This window comes from Diabrotica undecimpunctata, chromosome 7 (assembly GCF_040954645.1).
Source record: "Diabrotica undecimpunctata isolate CICGRU chromosome 7, icDiaUnde3, whole genome shotgun sequence".
Taxonomy (NCBI): domain Eukaryota; kingdom Metazoa; phylum Arthropoda; class Insecta; order Coleoptera; family Chrysomelidae; genus Diabrotica; species Diabrotica undecimpunctata.
In genome coordinates this window covers 74,732,447-74,752,704 of record NC_092809.1, presented here as the reverse complement: position 1 = coordinate 74,752,704, position 20,258 = coordinate 74,732,447, and the positions used below count along the sequence as shown (strand labels likewise).

The 20,258-nt window shown below is 34.3% G+C and overlaps 1 protein-coding gene across 1 annotated transcript in view; it reads right to left on the bottom strand.

Moving 5' to 3' along the window:
* LOC140446460 (G-protein coupled receptor Mth2-like) overlaps window positions 1-20,258 on the bottom strand; it is a 104,927-nt gene that overhangs the window by 27,209 nt on the left and 57,460 nt on the right. The window contains exons 5-6 of the mRNA XM_072539013.1: window positions 7,435-7,612; window positions 2,939-3,078 (exon numbers count right to left, since the gene is read on the bottom strand). Of these exons, the coding sequence (XP_072395114.1) occupies window positions 2,939-3,078; window positions 7,435-7,612 (318 nt within the window). The remainder of the gene's footprint in view (window positions 1-2,938; window positions 3,079-7,434; window positions 7,613-20,258) is intronic.

Genomic DNA, 20,258 nt, shown 5'->3' with positions numbered 1-20,258 from the left:
ATGAATGGCTTATAGATATATTAAAAATATATAAAGTCGATGATAACATAGTGACCTTTTTAAAACATATAATGTCAGATTGACAAAAATTCACCTCAAAATACCTGGTGAAAATAACATCGAAACTGAAAATATTGCAATCAACCGGGGCCTATTTCAAGGAGATTCGTTGAGCCCACTGTGGTTTTGTCTAGCAATGAACCCCCTATTCCAGATACTGAACTCAACTGACACAGGTTTTAGCATCAAAAATAACACCACTGTTGTTGCAAAGCTTAATCATCTATTGTATATGGATGATTTTAAACTATTAACTTCCACTCGAAGCCACCTGGATCAGATGATAAAAACAGTAGAAAATTTCTCTAATGATATTAGTATGCACTTCGGTCTTGACAAGTGCCGTGTCTTAAATATAATCAAAGGAAAGGTTTAGCCCGGCGGATTCGATATGCAAAACGGCCAGAACATCGAGGCCATGGGTGAAAATGATATTTATAAATACCTCGGAATAAAGCAAGCGCGGAAGATTGACCATAAGCAAATGAAAACTGAGATAACTACTGAGTTTATACGAAGGGTAAAACAGCTACTTCGTTCACACCTTAACAGTAAAAATTTGTTTAAGGCACTAAACGCCTACGCATGTTCCGCGCTTAGCTACTCATTTGGTATTGTTAAGTGGACAAAAACCGATATAGAAAATCTTCAGCGAAAAGTACGAACACACCTCACAAAGGCACAAAAACACCATCCTCGAAGTGCAGTAGAAAGAACGACATTACAGCGGTATTTAGGAGGACGAGGACTTATGGATATAAGTGAGCAACTAGAAAAACAAATTACTAATTTAAGAACTTATTTTCAGGTGCAGGCTGAGACATCTAATCTACATCGCGCGATTTGCGCAGTAGATGATACAACACCGATCAAACTGAGGGAACCAGAAATGTGCATAAACCATCTTACTAAGGACGAAAAATTGCGCACCTGGATGGGTAAACCTCTGCACGGGCGGCATCCCAATGAGGTCAGTCAAAACCATGTCGACAATATAGCGTCGAACTATTGGCTGACATCAGGAAAGTTGTTCCCTGAAACAGAGGGTTCACTACTGGCCATTCAGGATCAGGTTATAACAACCAAAAATTACCTGAAATATATCGTCAAAGATCCTCAGGTCAAAAATGACAAATGCCGATATGGGTGTCAAGCTCAGGAAACCATCCAACATCTTACCGGGGGCTGTCAGGCATTTGCTGCAACTGAATATAAGGAACGGCACGACTCAGTAGGAAAGATCATTCATCAAGAGATAGCTATCAAACTAGGACTTCTTCAAACAAACCATCTTCCATATGATCAATACGTTCCTGAGAGTATACTTGAGAATGACAACTACAAGCTATACTGGGACCGCACTGTGCTCACAGATCAAACAGTGGCACATAATAGACCGGATCTCATACTTGTTAATAAACTAAAGAGACAAACAACATTAATTGATATGGCGATACACAACAACAATAATCTTCGTGTTAAACAGAACGAAAAAATCGCCAAATACAGGGATCTGGAAATTCAAATACGAAGACAGTGGCGAATGGAAAGTACCCAGACAATGCCTATTATTCTCTCTACTGCTGGAGTCATTCCAAAGAATCTCCAAGGAAACATAAAAAAGCTAGGTCTGAATGAACATCTCTACAAGACCATGCAGAAAGCTGTACTACTCTCAACGTCCAGATGTGTACGAAAATTTCTGGGAGATACTCCAGCATACCAAGTTACCTAGGGCTCGATAACACGGAAAGAGTCCCACCAGAGCTCAATCCTTTTGATAGCGTAGGTATTTGGGATGAGTGAATTTTCCCCTTAGAGGGAGTGTGAGCCGTATGGCTAAATCTGGATCTAGAGAGATCTAGAAATACAAATCAGGAGACAATGGAGAATGGAAAGTACCCAGACAGTACCTATTATTCTATCTACTACTGCACTACATAAACATTCGCAACCAAATAAGGGAAGAAATAAATACTGCAGCAGTGTCTCTTGGGACCAATGATGCTATTTAATATCAGACGATCTTTTATGGAATATATTGACAAATCAATTAAAAAAATGGTGGACATATCAAACACTTACTTTGACAAAAAGTTATGTTATTTGGTTTAACTATTTCTTAATTTGTTTTGTAAACAAATGTTTTGCTTATGACTTTAATTTAACATAAAACGTAAAATGTTTGATGTAAAATCCTATTATTCTGTTATTTTGTCAAATCCTATTATTAATTATCCTGCTGATATATTATTTATTTTATTTAATATTTCGTTAACTATTAATTTTAGTGAAAGGTATTTTATACCAAAATTCAGAAGTATTAATGTTTTTGTCTATTTTTTCTTCGTTGCCTGGAGTAATTGCCTTAAATCAGAATTGTGCAGCTGATTTGTAAAATGCTATTATCTCGAAAACTGTTAAGTTGTGAAGTTATTAACAGGTATACCTTTTTTTTTGTAAAAATAATGTAACTTTAATATTTTTTATCCCAAATGCAAGTATCTTAAAAAGCAAAATATTTAGGTGCAAATTTATACCACATATGTGGCATATCTGGCGCCCTCTGTCAATTACATCAAAATGTGCATCAAAGTTTAATTTCTCATACTTATAAGTACCTAGTTGTAAATTTTTATACATAAATGTTTGCAAACATGAAAGTTATAGCGAAAAATAAAATTTTAAATTTGCACTTTAACACCCTGTATCTTTCTTAATATCAACATTTTATCAAATCAATTTGGCTTAAATCGTAACATTTTAAAGTGTAGAATCTACTGGTTCTTTTTGTACAATTACTTCAGAACCACCCTATAAAGTAAACAAAAAGTATAGTAATATTTTTGCTTTAAAAACTAGTAATAAAATTCCTCACCTTGCAGACAGTTTATAAAGTCCCAAATAATTTCTATGGTGGATGTAATATCATAATCGTTGAAATCGAAAAAAGAAGAAACTACTTCAAATAAGTAAAAAACTCCCATCGTAAATAACAATCTGACCACAAGACCAAATCTAAAAAAAATACATGTAAAAAAATTATGTAATACAAAAATTAAATAAAGCGTTTAATAATTAAATAAAATACTTAAAATATTTGATACTAAAAAATGTTATTCTGCCCATAAGTTTAGCACTGAAAAAATGTACATAATTGAATAATTTTCTATTTATTCCAATTTTTTTTTGTTAGTAAGAACTATTACTACGATTCCTCTTTCCTTCCATTACATCTTCTCTGAGTATCTATGCCTTTTGCATGACGTTCCTCTATTTTTAAGTTGTTTGTGGCAAATATTCGCTGATTGTTTTTTTAGTCTTTGTAGCCGACTGAGTTTTTATAGTTTTTTGAATTTTTGGAATGCTTTCGAGTGTTTACTAATAAATAAATTGATGATTGTGCTTCAATGGATAATATTTCGAATTTTATGATTTTGATTTATGAGTTATGATTAAATATCAATTAAATCTATACGTTTTGAATTTATAGATAAAATTGTTAGTTTTTTATTGGTTTCTCCCAGCTAAATAAGAAAATACAAAATACTATCACTAAAACATTACTTCTTCTAGTCTTATATATAAAATATATTCGGAATACCAGATGTTAATTGTCAAAAGTTAATATTTGAAAATAAATTCTAATAAAACACTACTTATAGATAGCTTATTGCAGAATCTCTTATTATTGGAAATACATCTCGTTCAAATGCATCTAAAAATCTCAACTTTATGATATACTAGAATACTAATAAAATAAGAATATTATATAAGGTGGATTTTGAACAAGGCTTATATTGTAAAAGTAAATAACTTCGGAATTTAGATACGAAATATTGGCTAAAAGACAAAGCTTAAGTTGAACATTTTTATAATAAAATATAAAATCAACCTTCTGAAAAATCGGATTTATATAATAAAAACTGTTATAATAAATTAGATACTATTTTATTGGGAATAAGCCACAATTGAAGGTTAAAATAAGTTTATTGACGTTCCAATTTTCACTTCATAAATCGTTCTCAAAATACAAGAACGATTTCCGAAGTGGAAATTGAAACGTCAATTTTAACCTTAAATTGTGGCTTATTCCCAATAAAATAGTATCTAATTTAAAATTCCACAAGAAAATAGCTTCAGAACAATGTTATAATAAAAATGAAAGCAATTTTCAAATTGATATTAAAAGGAAAATTTATGCAAAAGGTATATAAAGCATGTAATTTTTTTACACGTGAAAAATTTTAACGCGTGGAAAAAGATAGTTAAGGTATAAATTTCATCAGTATATTTTCTACGATCGTAATTAATTATATATACATATATATATATATATATATATATATATATATATATATATATATATATATATATATATATATATATATATATATATATATATATATATATATATATATATATATATATATATAATAACGGATTGATTACGGCTGTCGCCGCTTCTCCGCCCCCAATTTCCATCTTTTTCTGTCATATCCAGTTGCCTCTTCTAAGTCTCTTGCTGCCATTGCTTCATCAATATCGTTGCGCCAACTTCTCCGTGGTCGTCCTCTCTTCCTTCTATCAGGAGAGATCCATTCCAGTAGTCTTCTAGGCCATCTATCCTCTGGCATTCTTTTAACATGTCCGAACCAGATTAATTGTTTTCTTTCTATCTCATCATTGATATTTCGTTCCACTTTCATTTCCTTTCTTATTTGTTCGTTTCTAACTCTCTCCAGTTTCGATCTACCGCAGCTTCGTCTCAGATAATCCATTTCTGTCGTCAGAAGTTTGTTTCTATTAGCTTTGGTGACGTCCCATACTTCCGAACCGTAAAGTGTAATACTTTGGACTATACTACCGTAAATGTGTTTTTTGGTTTCTCGTCGAATTGTTTTTTGCCAGAGAAGGAAGGCACAGATCGCTGCTCTGCCCTTGTTTATTCTTTCCCTGATTTGACCTGCGCTATTTCGCTTCTTGTTGAAAATGACCCCCAAATATTTGCAGGATTGCAGGTCTGTGATTTTGTCGTCTTCCAAGACGAATAATAAAATCCATTACCTTTATATGTATGGGATGAAACCTGGAAAAGTGACAGAAACCCTTATAGATAAACTGCAGGATTTTGTTAACAAAAGCCTATGAAGACTTGTTTGTACTCACTAACAAGCTATCATAGAGATTCATGATTATTCAGCTCAGCCGGGTACTATTGTCCCCAGGCGTGAAATTCCATATACAAGGGATCTAATTCTTTTATGAAATGATCCCTTGTTTATGTAATTTTTCACCTCTTAGGCTACACTTTTTGATCTAACACCGTTAGAAACGAGGATATAATACACCCAACCAAACAAAAGGTGATAAAAATGAAATAAATTATAGAAAGTGTGGTTGCATAGGCCACACACTTCGTAAAAATAACCACTGTATTACAGGAGGTAAATAATTAATAAATAGTTAATAAAAATATGCATATCTAAATTTGATATACATTTTACTTAGTCCTTGATTTGATTATTTTAGTGAAGCTCAGATTAATTACTATGGTTTATTTTCTTGAATTTTTTGTGTTTACTTTTAACACGAATTGTGTGCTCATCTAACACAATGTGACTGGTGATAACTGGTTTTCGTCACTAGAACTGGTCAACAAACAACGTAAACTTACTTATGTAGGTTCTATCAAAAGAAACAAAAGAGAGTTGCCAAACGAGTTTTTGTCAAATAATCAACACCTAGGTTTATTAGTCAATCTTTGGTTTTACTAAAGACGTAACCCTGCTGTCTTACGTATCAAAAAAATCGATCAGTTTGTCTCATTTAGAGTTTCCATCATAATGACTAAGTTTTGCAAAAAGAAAAAAATTGCCAGATACGGTACATTTTTACAATGCTACTAAAGTGTGAATGGATCTACTGAATAAAAATTGCGCTAATTATAAAGTAGGAAGGCAAAAATTCATCATCGTTTTAGGAAACGAACTAATACAGGACCACTTAATTCGACGTGTTCAAATGGTGAATATTGGCGAGTTGGCAATATCAGAACACAAATATGCATTTGTAATAGATGTATGGATCAGCAACTTGTTTGTTGATTTGTGTATTTTCTCAAATTAAGTTTTAATTTGAATTTGTTTAAGATATTTAAACATTTCTGTAAGCGAATTCTTTATTTTTGACACGATAATTTTTTTTGTTTGTTTCAAGATTTTCAACATTAACATAGTTTTGTTATTAACCCTGTATATTTTGTTTCCGAAACATCCATAGTAATATAATATGTTGGTTTTTATAGTTTCATTATTAACAATATACTACTTTTTTCACTTTTTGTTTTATTTACAAAAAAATTCAAAGGTCTAATTTGACCCCGCCATACTTTAAACGTTCTTGTTTCACCATGCCAGTTAAGAGTTAACTTTGAGTTACCTCTCTTCTATTTTTTTAAATTTTGGAATATGATAATGGTTTATATCAACTTCATACCACTTGGTTGGGCAGTTCTTTGATGTATGCTGCCATATTGTAGTAGTCTTTTCTTTAGGATATGCTTTCAGGTCGGTGTGTAGAGGTTTCATATTCTCTTCTGCACTTGGGTTAGTAGGTGCATTTTTTGCTATTTTGTCTACAACCTCGTTACTTTGGCAAATAGATCAGCAGAGAACGTTGTGTATATGAAGCTAATTTATAATCTACTGTGTAGTCTGATGAGCACGTTGCTTTTTGAGTTTCGTCCTCGTTTTTGGAGGCGTCGGTGGTAGAATGCTTTACTTGATCGAATTGCCCGAGTAAAAAGTAATATACTTTTTCACTTATTTGGTGAAGGAAACACTTTTAATTCTTAGATTGAGTTGTGGGCAACAAAATCTCTAAATTTATATAATGTTGGAAATTAATCACAATTGTTTGACTGGAACTGCCTCATTTGACGTTTCAGCCTTTACGTCAGAAGCCAAAACGTCAAGTATACTATTTTCAATTGAACAGTTAAAAATAAAAATGTAAAATATACCATATTTTTATTCTTTGAGTACAGAATTCAGTACTCACAGATATTCAGTATTTGGTACAATATAATTGGAAGAGTTTTATAACAACACAGGTGTCTTATCTTGCAACAATTTTTAATATTCTTCTTGTAAAGCCTTACTAAAAAGACGAAATTGTAATTTACACCAAATACATCAAGGCCATATATTTCCCTACTCTTGTTAGTTTCAGTTTTACTCATTGATTGGCAAATATCAAAATGTGGACGTTAACGGATTTGATATGTCTTCAGTAAAATTAAATAAAGTTTTTGATACGAAATTAAGAAAAATAACTAGTGATAGGTACTATAAATTATATTCAAATATTTACCTTTCTTTTCGTTTTATAAATTTTCTTTTTTTCTTTAATGTCGCTGGGGTTTCAACCATTCTCTGGATTTCCCTTTTTACTTGCAAAACATATACTACTGTCTTAACGAATAAAATCACATTTACTATTTGCACAAACGTCAATGGTATGCTTCTGAACAATATATCGGCGTAGTTGTCTGAAAAAAAAAATACATATTTTCCGTTTTCCTAATCTTAAAATGAATTTTATTATACTCGAAACAGATAGTTTAGAAGTCAAGACATTTTTTTATTAGTTGTGTGTATGTGTGTGTATGTGTCTGTATGTGTGTGTTTGTGTGTGTGTGTGTGTGTGTGTGTGTGTGTGTGTGTGTGTGTCTCCAAGTCTGTTCCTTATGATTAAGACAATCGAAAAATACGTGGTTCAAATCTCCTATTATCTACTATTACAAATCTACTATTACACGGACAAAAGAAAGTTTCATAGATTCCAATCCCATGCAGATACTCTGGAAAGAGGCCATGGTTCAGTTTTAGCCGAGCTATCAACTAGGAATGTACTTTATTATAGTTAAAATTAAAATGGGGAATATTTTTTGGTAAGCTTTAATGAATAGAAAAGTAATAGTTTCTTAAAATCTTCTGAACCTCTTTATATTTTGACATCCATCTTTCCCTGCCAATACTCCTTATAATAGAAAAAAGATCTTTAAAGTAGTAAACATTTGTAATTTCAGATATCTCAGATGTATTTCTTGCCATACTGTCCACTAATTCGTTTCCAATTACTCCATTGTGTCCTTTAACCCAGAGTAAAGTAACTGATTTTTTGAGAATTTTAGTTCATGTAATAATTTTTTGATATCAAGTATAGTGGAGTTTTGAAAACTATCTAACAGATGGCAACGAATAGCTTACGATGTTCTCACAATAATTAGTGACACACCAAGTTAGCTCTTTCGGTATAGCAGCAGCCTCGGCTGTAAAAATAGAACAACATTTAGGAATTCGATATTTCTCAACATAATTGCTGTTTGAAACAAAAAAATTTGTTAAATCTTTATTTGCTTAGTATGGATTTTAATAGATACCAGATTAGTTAAAATTGGCAAGTCTGAAAAAGAGGGCATTATAATCGTTGGTTCGTCTATTCGTTAAGGTCTTGTTTGTAAAAACGAAATTTTGGTAGCTGTAATATATAAGATTGAAATGAACTCGTGTCAATAAAAGATTCTGCAACAGGAGGAGAATTTTTTATTCTCCAGTAAGAACTTATTAAATTTGCTGTCAAAATTAAACCTATTTTGTGAACCATAGTTGTATTAAACGATCTGTGTATTAGACGTTTGTTAGCTAACATTTTTATGTGTAAAGGTGGTTCTTGGGCTTCTGCTAGAACTGCTTGGTTTGGCACAGACATCATAGCTTTTAGACAAATTTTTATTGATTTAAATTGTATTCTGTCAAGAGTTAATAGAGTTGTTTTGCATGTTGAACCGTAAAGAATATAACCATAATCCAGAATGGATCTTATGTAGGATCTGCATCTGTAGAGTAGGGAGGGCGAGTTAAGTTTCACAGCACTTGAGCCACAATTGACCCATTATGCATCCTCCTAGGGAGCTGTCACCCTTAGCTCATTGTCCATCCTGCCATTGCTAGGAAGGTGGACAAGTCACCAGGAGACATCTCTCTTCTGTGGGCAGGTGTGGGCCAGGACTCGCCGAACGCGTACTCTCGTATTAACGATAACTCCGGGCATTCACATAGGACATGCTCTACAGTTTCGTCTTCTCGTTCACACTTCCTACATAAAGGTGTGTCTGCTAGCCCCAGTGTGTCGAGGGGTTTGCTTAGTTGGCAATGACCAGTTAAAAAATCAACTGTCAAACGTAGGTTTTTCCTGGTCATTCCCAAGTACTTCTTTGATGTTGACTCTTCAAGGTTACTTAGTGTTACCCTGGCAAGTTTACATCCTTGCCCTTCTTTCCATCTTTTTATGGTTTGCGTATGGGAGTGACATTTGACAATTTCCGCGATTATTGTAGTTGACCAACCAAAAAGATCCCCAGGTCCTAAGAGTCTTAGGCATGCCGCCTTCCTAGATAATTGGTCAGCAATGTGGTTGTCTTTATTCCTATTGTGTAATTTAACCCGTCTCAGGATGATGGTATTACCATCCGAAGCTTGAGTTAGTAACTCGTAACACTCCATTACTAACCCTGATGTGACACGTGGTCTATTCAAGGTTAATAGCGCTTGTCTGCTCTCTGTGCAGATCATTATAGTTTTCCCTGCTATACCTTTTTGGGTTATCTCTTTTGCGGCTATGTAGATACCAGTCAGTTCTATCTGAGCTACGCTGGCATTTTTGCCCATACCCCACTTTATTCTTAGGTTCAGTGATCTGGAGTATATCCCGCATCCTAAGCCTTCTTTCATTTTTGAGCCATCGGTGTATATGCAATAGGCATTTGCTACGTTTGTCTCCCTATACTGTTTTGTTTCGATTTTGTAGGGTTTGTTGAAGATAAACTTTGATTCAATCGAGTCGCAGCCTGCCTGTACCAGTGGTAGCGCATCTAGCTCTCCTCGCCAGAAACGAGTTCTCAATTGTCCCATTCCTACATCAAGGTTTGCACCATCTGAGCGCAGTCGCATCATTGTCCCTAGCGCCATCTCTGTGTCATATATATCTAGAGACGTGATGCCAATAATCAACTACATTGCAGCAGTTGGTGTTGTTTACATGACATCTGTTATATTTATGTAAACCATCCGCTGAATATGGTTTAGTTTGTTAATCGCTGTTGCCTGTAGCACTTTTGATACCCAAGCAATAGCTCCGTAAGTTAGCATTGGCCTAATGACAGCAGTGTAGACGATCACCGTGAGCGTAAGGCCCCAGGTGCGTCCGACCGTTCGTCGACACTGCTCATAGGCAATATATGCTCTTTTAGCTCTACCATCTAAGTGTGAGTTCCATGTTAACTTCTTGTCAAGGGTAATACCAAGGTACTTCACCTCGTCAGAAAAATTTAGACTGTAGTTTAGAATCCTTGGGGGTATTAAGCCCGTGATTCTTCTTTTCCTGGTAAAGAGGACCATCTCTGTTTTCTTAGGATTTATAGATAGTGAGTGTTCCTTGCACCATGTTTCTATTAGTGGGAGAGCAACTTGTGATCTCTCACATAGTATATTCTCAAACTTACTGCTTTGCAGGACAGCAATATCGTCTGCATAGGCTATTGTGTAGAAACCGTTGCTGCTGAGTTAGTCAACCAGAGTATCTAGAACTATGTTCCAGAGTAGTGGTGATAGCACCCCTCCCTGTAGACACCCCCTCGTAAACATGCCTCTAACAGAAACGTCTTCTACGTTTATGCTTATTGCTCTATTAGAGAGCATACTGAATATCCATTCGCTTACGGCCAGGGGAACATTCCTGACGTTGAGCTGCTAGGTGATGGTTGGGAATGTGGTTTTATCAAACGCCTCCTCAATGTCTATGAATATACCTAGGGTGGATTCTTTATTATCCAGCGATTTTTCAATTCTTCCCACTACATGATGCAGTGCAGAATCGGTAGATCTTCCCAACCAGCATGCTGATTTGGGTGAAGTGGGTTATGGACCAGAACTTCATCCCTTATGTACCTCTCGCATAGCCTTTCCATCGTTTTCAACAGAAAGTATGTTAGGCTAATTGGTCGGAAAACCTTTGGTAGGGTGTAGTCCATCCTACCTGATTTTGGTATGAAGACCACACGTACCTCCCTCCACTTTCTATGAATATATCTCAGAACCAAAGAGGCTCTGAATATTTCCACGAGGTGCGGCAGAAGGATATTCAGTCCCCACCGTAGTAAGGCTGGATATATGCCGTCAGGTCCTGGTGATTTGAAAGGGATGAAGCACAGTATGGCCCATTCTACCTTTTCTTTATTAACCATTGTTCTGGCGAGATGCCAGTTGTTTATTAAGGGTATGATTGCTTCTTCCATCCAGTTTGGTGCTGTTGAGACACTAGAACCGGGAAAGTGTGTTTTCATCAGGACTTCAGCACTTTCGCGAAGGTTGGAAGTTTTGTTTCCATCTTTCTTTAATAGTATGCCGACATGCCGATGTAGGTCCTTTGAGAGCGCTTTTTGTAGCCTGGAAGCCTGCGGGAAATCTTCGATTTCCTCACAGAAGGTTCTCCAAGCAGCTCTTTGTCTTTGTCTGCAGACTTTTTTAAACCCTCTGAGATTTGATTAATAAGAATCCCAATCCTCTTTGAGTTTGGTGCGTTTTGCTCTATTAAAAGCTGTTCCAATTCAGTGTACCACCAAGAGTTGGTTTTGCAACTTTGCGGACCATCCTTATTGGACAGGTTTTTTTATAAGCATGGCTTATTTTTTTTTTGGATAGATACCGTATACCTATTCAATTCTGTATTAGTTCCTGGAGTTGAAGCCTTTTCATTCTGCAGAGCATCTTCTAAGAGTCGGTTGTAGAGTTTTACATCCGTCCTCCTAGGATCGCGCGATTTGATAAGGCTTTTTTTAAGACTAATATTATACGTTAGCCAGCGGTGGTCAGACATAGAGATATCCTCCGATACCTGCCAGTTCTGAATTTTATTCAATATTATGTATGTAGGATCTATAAAATATTAAAGAGATATATTGATCTGCTCCCCATCTTTTTTTGAAAACGAAACGAAGAAGGATAATTCTACGCTCGCACTTTTGTTTTACATACTTATATGGCTGGATCACAAGAGTTTTTTATCTAGTATCATGCGTAGATACTTATACTCTTCTGCTAAGGGGAAAATATAATCACCTATCTGGCATTTACCTGTGACTTTTTTTCTATGTCTAGTGAAACATACAATCGAAGATTTTTCTTATAATCTACTTCAACCGATTTGTTTTACCCACTTATCTATGTTAATCTAAGTTTTAGATTGACCATAAAATCATCAGGTGATTTATAGCTGGTATATAAACATATATCGTCTGCATATTGAATTATTTTGCATTTGTCATCCTTCAGACCATGCAGATCTGCAGTATAAACATTAAATAATAAAGGACTTAGAATTAAGCCTTGTGGGAGACCGTTATACAATATTCTTGGACCGTGTAATACATTTCTATGGTCCCGTAAGTATATTTTTCTGTTCACATACAAATTTATTATATTAACAGATAACCTTTTATCAATACCACACTAAAAAAGTTATCTAACTACTGTTTTTTTATTTTAAATAATCATCTGGTTTTGGCTGCTATATTTTTATAGTTTATGTAATTATTATGGTTACTTTACTTTCGTTACGCTTTCAAGGCTGCTAATCGTTTTTTTATTTTATATGTAGGTACATTCCTCATCCCACCAATAAGGCCTTGGCGTTGAAGGAGTAAAAGATTTTTTTTATGAGTATGAATTTGGAAGCAGCTCGAGAGATAGTCTGAAAGAGTAGGGGTGTCTTCTCATTGTTAGAAAGATTATTAGATGATAAAAATGTGGATAATTGTTTCTCTAAATCTGTCTGAAATAGCTTTCAGTCAGCGCGGAATGAAGAAGGATTAATTTTAAGTTCAATTTTAATAGAAAAATGTGTTGAGATATACTGACCAGTTTATACGATTTGTTAATGTAGCTGAGATGATAGTCAAATCAACGGCAGAATGATTTTGCACTCAGGGCGATTCTAGTAGATGTTCCGTCATTTAGAGAAACTAATTCGAAAAAATCCATGCTTTCGACCAATATTCTACCATTACGATCATCTGGTATCAGACTCCACATGTAATGGTGAGCATTAAAATCACCACACAAAACTGTTTTATTATTACCGAATTGTTCAAACAAGTGTATTCAATAGATATATATCTTATATATCTTATATATATATATATATATATATATATATATATATATATATATATATATTAATATACAAAAGATATATTAATTTTATTAAGTAAGACTGCACACTGTATTCCTTGTTTACGCAGGTTAATAAAAATAACACCATTATATGTATTTATTTAGAAAAGAAATAAGTTTTATTGTTTTACAAGTATAAGTGTAAGGTGTACAGAGACCAGTGACAAATTACAAGTAAGTCATCAGACATCAATAAAAATAAAATGTGTTCCCAACATACACATAAAGTACTGAATTGTACAGCAACAGTCCCTCTCAATTCTACAAAAGTACAAATGAATTAAATACAAACTGCAAACAAAATTACAATAAACTAATAAACTGTAAAATTAAACATTAGTCATAGAAACATTCAAAAAATTTCTTAATAATTCAAATTGAGTAAAAGGCAATGCCTTGGTTATAATATCAAGTAACTGTTTGTTTGTGTTAACATACTCAATAACAAAATTTCCTTTATTTACCATATCTTTTACGAAATGATGTTTTACAATAATATGTTTTGAGCGTTTGGTCTCATAAGTTTAAGCCACTTTTCCCCAAAAATTTTAATAGGATATTGAAAATCAAACATTTCTTTTATAAGTTGACCTAAAACAAACACTCAGTCATACACGCAGACAGAGCCAAATATTAGGCTTCACTGCTACTAAGAGAAACTACAGATTGCTTTTTAGAACACCAGTTTACAATTTAATTATTACAAAGAATAACATATCCAGAAACACTCTTTCTGTCATTAGCATCGCTCGCAAAATCTGAGTCATATGCATGAACAGAAACTTGATCATTTTTAGTAAATTTATTGTATATTAATCCCAACTCATTAGTATAGCTCAAATAACGAATTACATTTTTTTAAGATGCTTCCAATGATTACTATTAAAATTATTTTGAAATCTTCCAAAAAATGAAACTGTAAAACACAAATCTGGCCTAGTGCCAAGCATCAAATACATTAAGCTACCAAGTATCTCCTTATAAGGGACTTTAAAATCAGTTTGAGCTTCTTTTTCTAAATTCAATTTAGGTTTTATTGGAATTTTACTAGTCTTGCAATTTACCATATTAAAACGATTAACAATTTTTGTAACTAAATTTTTCTGGCTAACAACTAAAGTCTTATCTTTCCTTTCAATCTCTAATCCTAAAAGGACAATTTTTGTTTCATTTGATAAATCACTCTAAAATTTGCTCTAAATTTGATTTTAAAAATTTGACATCATCTTCAGAAATTGAAATAACAAAAATATCATCTACCCATATCAAAACAAAGGTTTTTCCATTGAAATACAAGCAATAATCAACCTTATATCTTTTAAATCCTAAATTACATAAATGCTTATTAATAGTTGTATTCCAACGTTTAGGGCTTTCTCGTTAACCATATAAAGCTTTTACCAGCCTACATACTACACCAGGTTTAACACTAAGATCATCCGGTGGCTTTAAAAATACATTACTAGACACTGGACTTTTCAAAAAAGCACTTTTCACATTAAGTTGATGAATATCCATATCACGATCGACAGCAATGGCTAATAGTACCCTTAGGGCGGTTAATCTAGCTTCTGGTGCATACACGTCTTCGTTGTCCAATGCTGGCTGCTGATAGCCTCTGGCCACTAATCGAGCTCTTTTCCCCAACTGGCCATCAACATTTTTCTCAACAAAAACCCAGGTATCGTGCTTTTTGCCGCCAAAAGTTCTTTATCTATGGCCTCCTTCCATCTTTTCCCCCATCGAAACAGCTTCAGTATAGTTTTTAGGTAATTCAGAAGGTAGACAGCCAGCAGATAAAGCCATCATCATACTCACTTCATAGTCATCAAGACAAGAAGGCTTACGTCTCTCTCTTAAACTTCTACCTCTTGTCCCAGAAGCGGTATCCATTGTCACAATAGCCAATAAAAATACATTTTCTTGATCTCTCAGCAAAGTTCCCAGATTGATCTTCTTCAGGAATGTGTTCATAAGCATTACATCCAAATAATTTAATTTTGCTTGTATCAGGTTTGTAACCATACCAAACTTCAGCTGGTCATTAGGCAATCTGCCGTCGTATCAAAGAGTGCCGTATCTGCATTTTTAAATTTGAGTTAAAACTACACTTTTATGAGTATTTCAGGTATGCGGAATCGACTGGTGCATGTTAAAAAACCGTAGCTGCGTCGCAAGTTTATCAAAATACACATACGTTTTTGACAATATGACGTTATTTTTCGATTTCATATCTTAAACAATCATATCCAGCAAATTTTGTTTATATTGCTGTATTTAGAACTTTCCAGTTTCTATCTTACGATTCATACATGCATTATTAGAGACGTTTGTAGCTTAGAAAGCCTTACAGCGCTTTACAAGCTTAAAAAACCGTAACTGCATTCGCGCGAAGTAGTTACGGCATTTTAAGCTACAATTTCATATCCGATTTATCCGCGGGTGTTTAGTAAATAATTCAGTAATTTAGTATTCATTTGATGTAATGAAAACCACGTTCACTTGTTCTAATCAATGTGTTTTTGTGTTGTGTGGGCAACTTTTTCAGTATTTTGTTAGTTTGTGTAATTTAAAAGTTACAATTATCCATCAGAAATATTGCTGGTAAGTAACCGCTTATTATTATAAAAATGAATTAGAAAATTAAGTTCTTTGCCTTTTTTTGGATCGCAAAAGTCATTAGTAAAGTTATTTTGATTATTAACTTTGGTAAAGTAAGTAGTTTGGTGTGAGTTTTTATTGCGAAAAATTAACGTGTATTTTATGTAAATATGTAAAGTTTGTTAGTATAACGGAGGTTCAACGTTGCATCATAATAATGATCACATAAGGATTTTGGGACATGTCCTTACTGTTAGCCGCTGTCAGACGTCTTAACCTAAAGTGAAAAAATCAGCTGTTCGATCGCTGTCATTAATATCGATCTAGAATCGAACTACATTTAAGAGGTCAAAACTTTATTTCGTCTGGTTTACAAATAAAAAGCGAGAAAGGCAACCTATGACGCGACGTTGAACTTTCGTTATACATACTGTAAACTGGGATTTGACTTTCTTATTTTACAAAAACGAGTTATACAAAAAATAGTAAGTATAAAACCTGTTTTTTTTCAGTTACTAACTTCGTTTAAGAATTCAGCGAGCTAGAAAGATACTGTGCCTTGCAAATGAAAATCAAGTTGAAGTTGCAGGTAATGTTCATAATATTCAAACTGTTACGAAAATTGGAACGCAAAAACACAACATTAAGTACGAAAGTTCAGATTTCCAGAACATTGAAAATATTAAGGATGCATCATCTGTGACGGAGCCTTCTAAAAGCAGTGAACCAGAAAAACAAATATTTCAAAATTTAATGCCGCTATCTTGCAATGAAGAAAAACCTATTACTACAATCTCGACACCGCCTGTAAACGTGCCAAATCTCGAAGAGCCAGATGAAGACCTAATTCCAATAATAATTGAAACAGTTATTGAAGATAAATGTGACTTAACCGACACTAGTTTACTGGGAGCCATAGAACTGTTTTCAGATTCAGAAGTAGAATCCGCACCTATGTTTTTTTACCTTGATCCTATTTCTGACAAAAGTACCAAAGCCAAGCATAAAAACCAAGATGACCAAGCATTTACTAAACCAGCTAAAGATTTTTCTGAGCCAGGTGACGCATTGCCCGAACATGATGAAGATGAACAGAAAACTATAAAGATAGACTTACACCCCCGTGCAATGAGTCTTGCAAAAGAAAGTGTAGAAAACAAACAACTGATGATCGACGAAAGTTGATTAACGAAGAATTTTGGAATCAGGATTGGACAGCAAAAAGGCTATTTGTAGAGTGACGGGGCAAAGTGATCTAAGTGCCAAAAAATCAAAAAATCACTTTTTCCATTCAAAGTGTTCTATGTGCCATCGCCAATAGCCCCACTGTGATTTAAGTCCCTATTCTACTGTTACCTAATTTAAAAATTGACTGCATGATCAAGCTAGCGGTATGTTCTTCGGACGTGTCCGGCCAAACTGTTCTAAGTGCCATGCTTCTTTATTAGTATTGTTCCATATCAGTAGTTGCTTATAAACGTTCGGGAACGTGTCGTTTTAAGGTTAAAATTCCTATTTTGCATGAAATAATGAATGAACAAGCATTTTGTCGTGATGAAACAGTTAAAAACAAAAAACGTAAGAGAAAAATACAGAGTGAGGCACGAGTTAGGGGAAATTCGTACACTACCGATAAATTTAAAAAACTAGTTCCGGCAAGACGTAAACCTAAAAACGAGGTTAGTATTAATTTTTATTTTCGAGTATGTGTGCAATAATGGCGTTAGCAACAAAAACCAATATTTGCAAAGTAACCTTATATTTTGCTTTTTTTGTTTTCAGGTTGAATGCAAATGTAAGAACAGCTATTGTAAGGAACTGACTGGAATAGAGAAGATGCAACTCCATGAGTCCTACTATTCACTGGACTAAAATGCACAGGGTAGTTATCTTATGGGACTGATTCAGATACTTCCGGTGACACGACGTCGTCATGGTACTTACGATGATGATTCAGAGAGCCGACGCCAATGCACTATGAGTTACACTGTTCCTGATGGTAAGGGAGGTTTACAAAAAGTTTGTTCATGAAGATTTTTGCTGTTACTCCCCAAAGGATTACAACCATTGTCAAGAAGAAAAAAAGTGGGGATTACATGTACACAGACAAGCGAGGTGGTGCAAAACTGTTTAAATTCACTGTCCATGATCGTCGTTTAGTGAAACAACATATTAATAGCTTCCCTAGAGATGCCAGTCATTACAACCGACTTAAGTCGGACAAAGAGTATTTGAGCTCTGATCTGAATGTGCACAGGCTTTTCAGGGCATTTCAAGAAAAGAATCCTTGTACTCATATTTCACACAAGTTTTACCGAAGTGTTTTTTTGAAGGATTTTCCGAACCTATCCTTCCGTCGACCACGAGTGGATACTTGCAAAACATGCGATCAACTGAGCATATCAACCAAAAGTTCTGACCCAGCAACCAAGAAAACAGGGACAACAAAACTTTAGTTACATCACCGCCAAGTAGAAGCTGTTTTCGCATCTATAAAAAGCGACTTTATACGAAGCACCTTGCCAGTGACACGTGCACCATAACAATGGATTTGCAGAAAGTTTTTTCGTTACCCAAACTAACTCACAGTAGTATGTACTATTCCCGCCAAATATCTGGTTACAAATTTGGTATTCACGTGGCTGATACAGATGATGGATTGATGTGTATTTGGCATGAGGGGCAATCAGGAAGAGGAGGCAACCAAATGGCATCTTGCCTTTTACAAACACTAAACTGTGGACTACTCAATACATACAAAAAAAATCTGTGCGTTTCTAGTGATAACTGTGCAGGTCAGTTGAAAAACAGAATGCTTTTGTTCTTGTACATTTTTCTTGTCTGCCATGAAGTTTTTGAAACGATTGATCATAAGTTTCTTGTATCAGGTCATTCGTTCTCAGCTTCAGATCGGGATTTTGCTTTAATCGAAAAAAGAGTAAGACAATGCAAGCTAATTAATATGCAGGATGTTATGAAGGCGATAGTCACAGCGAGACCTTCACGTCCTTACAAAGTTCTGAACATGGGTGACGAGAAAACGTTTTTTGATTTTGATGCAGCCTCTTCCGCGTTTCTGAATACAGCCAAACTTGGAATTTCTACAGCTGTTTGGATTCGAGTTTCAAAGAACAACCCTGGGACCGTCATGTACAAGAAAAGTTACAGTGATTTAGCACCGTGGGAAAGTTGTATAGCCCTAAAACCTGGCATTACTGGGACTACCATCAAAAATGCTACACTGTCTTCTCTTCCAAATTCCTTACCTTTCAAAGAATCTAAAAAGAAAGACATTACTGCAATGTTGCAATTTCTCGATGATGACAATAAACAATATTTTTTAAACATTTTGACAGTTTAAGCACTTTATCATTTTCATTTTTTGTAATATGTGTTATATTTGAAGCATGTTTAATATTTAAAATGACTTAATTTAACAGTTTTTATTTTTAAATAAACGATTTACGACAATAAATTTGATTCAAAAACGGTTTTTTGTGTTTTCCCAATAAAATGTTTTTGGCACTTAATCACTTTGCCCCGTCACTCTACATTTATTCTTCGTACTACAAAAAAAAATGATGTAAAAAGAAGGACCGCACATACATTAACTGAAGACTTTAGAAGGAATAAGACCATAAACTTTTACCTTAAAGATGAAAAAGGAAAATCTTTTCAAGTATGTAAGACTTTTTATTTGTCAACACTAGGTTATAATAGTCACAATGACACAATTATAAAGTTAGTGTGCAATGCAACGGCTATATCAGTGGAAAAAGACAAAAGAGGCTTACACCCGAAACACAAAAAAGTTGATCGAATATCCATATATGATCATATTCAAAAATATTATCCATGCGTGTTGCACTACAGGCGAGAACACGCCCCAAACAAACTGTATCCACCGTCTGATATAACAATAAAAGACATGCACCCTGACTTTGTGCAAAGTAATCCCACTGTTGATTGTTCATATGAACTTTATAGAAATGTTGTAGTTAAGGAAAAAACATTTCGTTTTCACATCTCGGTAACGAAGAATGTGAAATATGTGAAAGCTTTAAGTTACATATGTTATGGCGAGCACGGCACTGTGTGTGTGTGTGTTTTATCTCAATATTCAGACTACTTAGAAGATGATAAACACCCACGCTGAGTATCTCGAGGTGTTTACGATATGATCAAGAACTATGAGAGGTTTTTAGGATATAAGTATATCTAAATTTGTGAATTTCATTCAGACGTTATTTAATTCTTCAACGAACACACATCATTTTATAAAGAATAAAAGTGGCGCAGTCA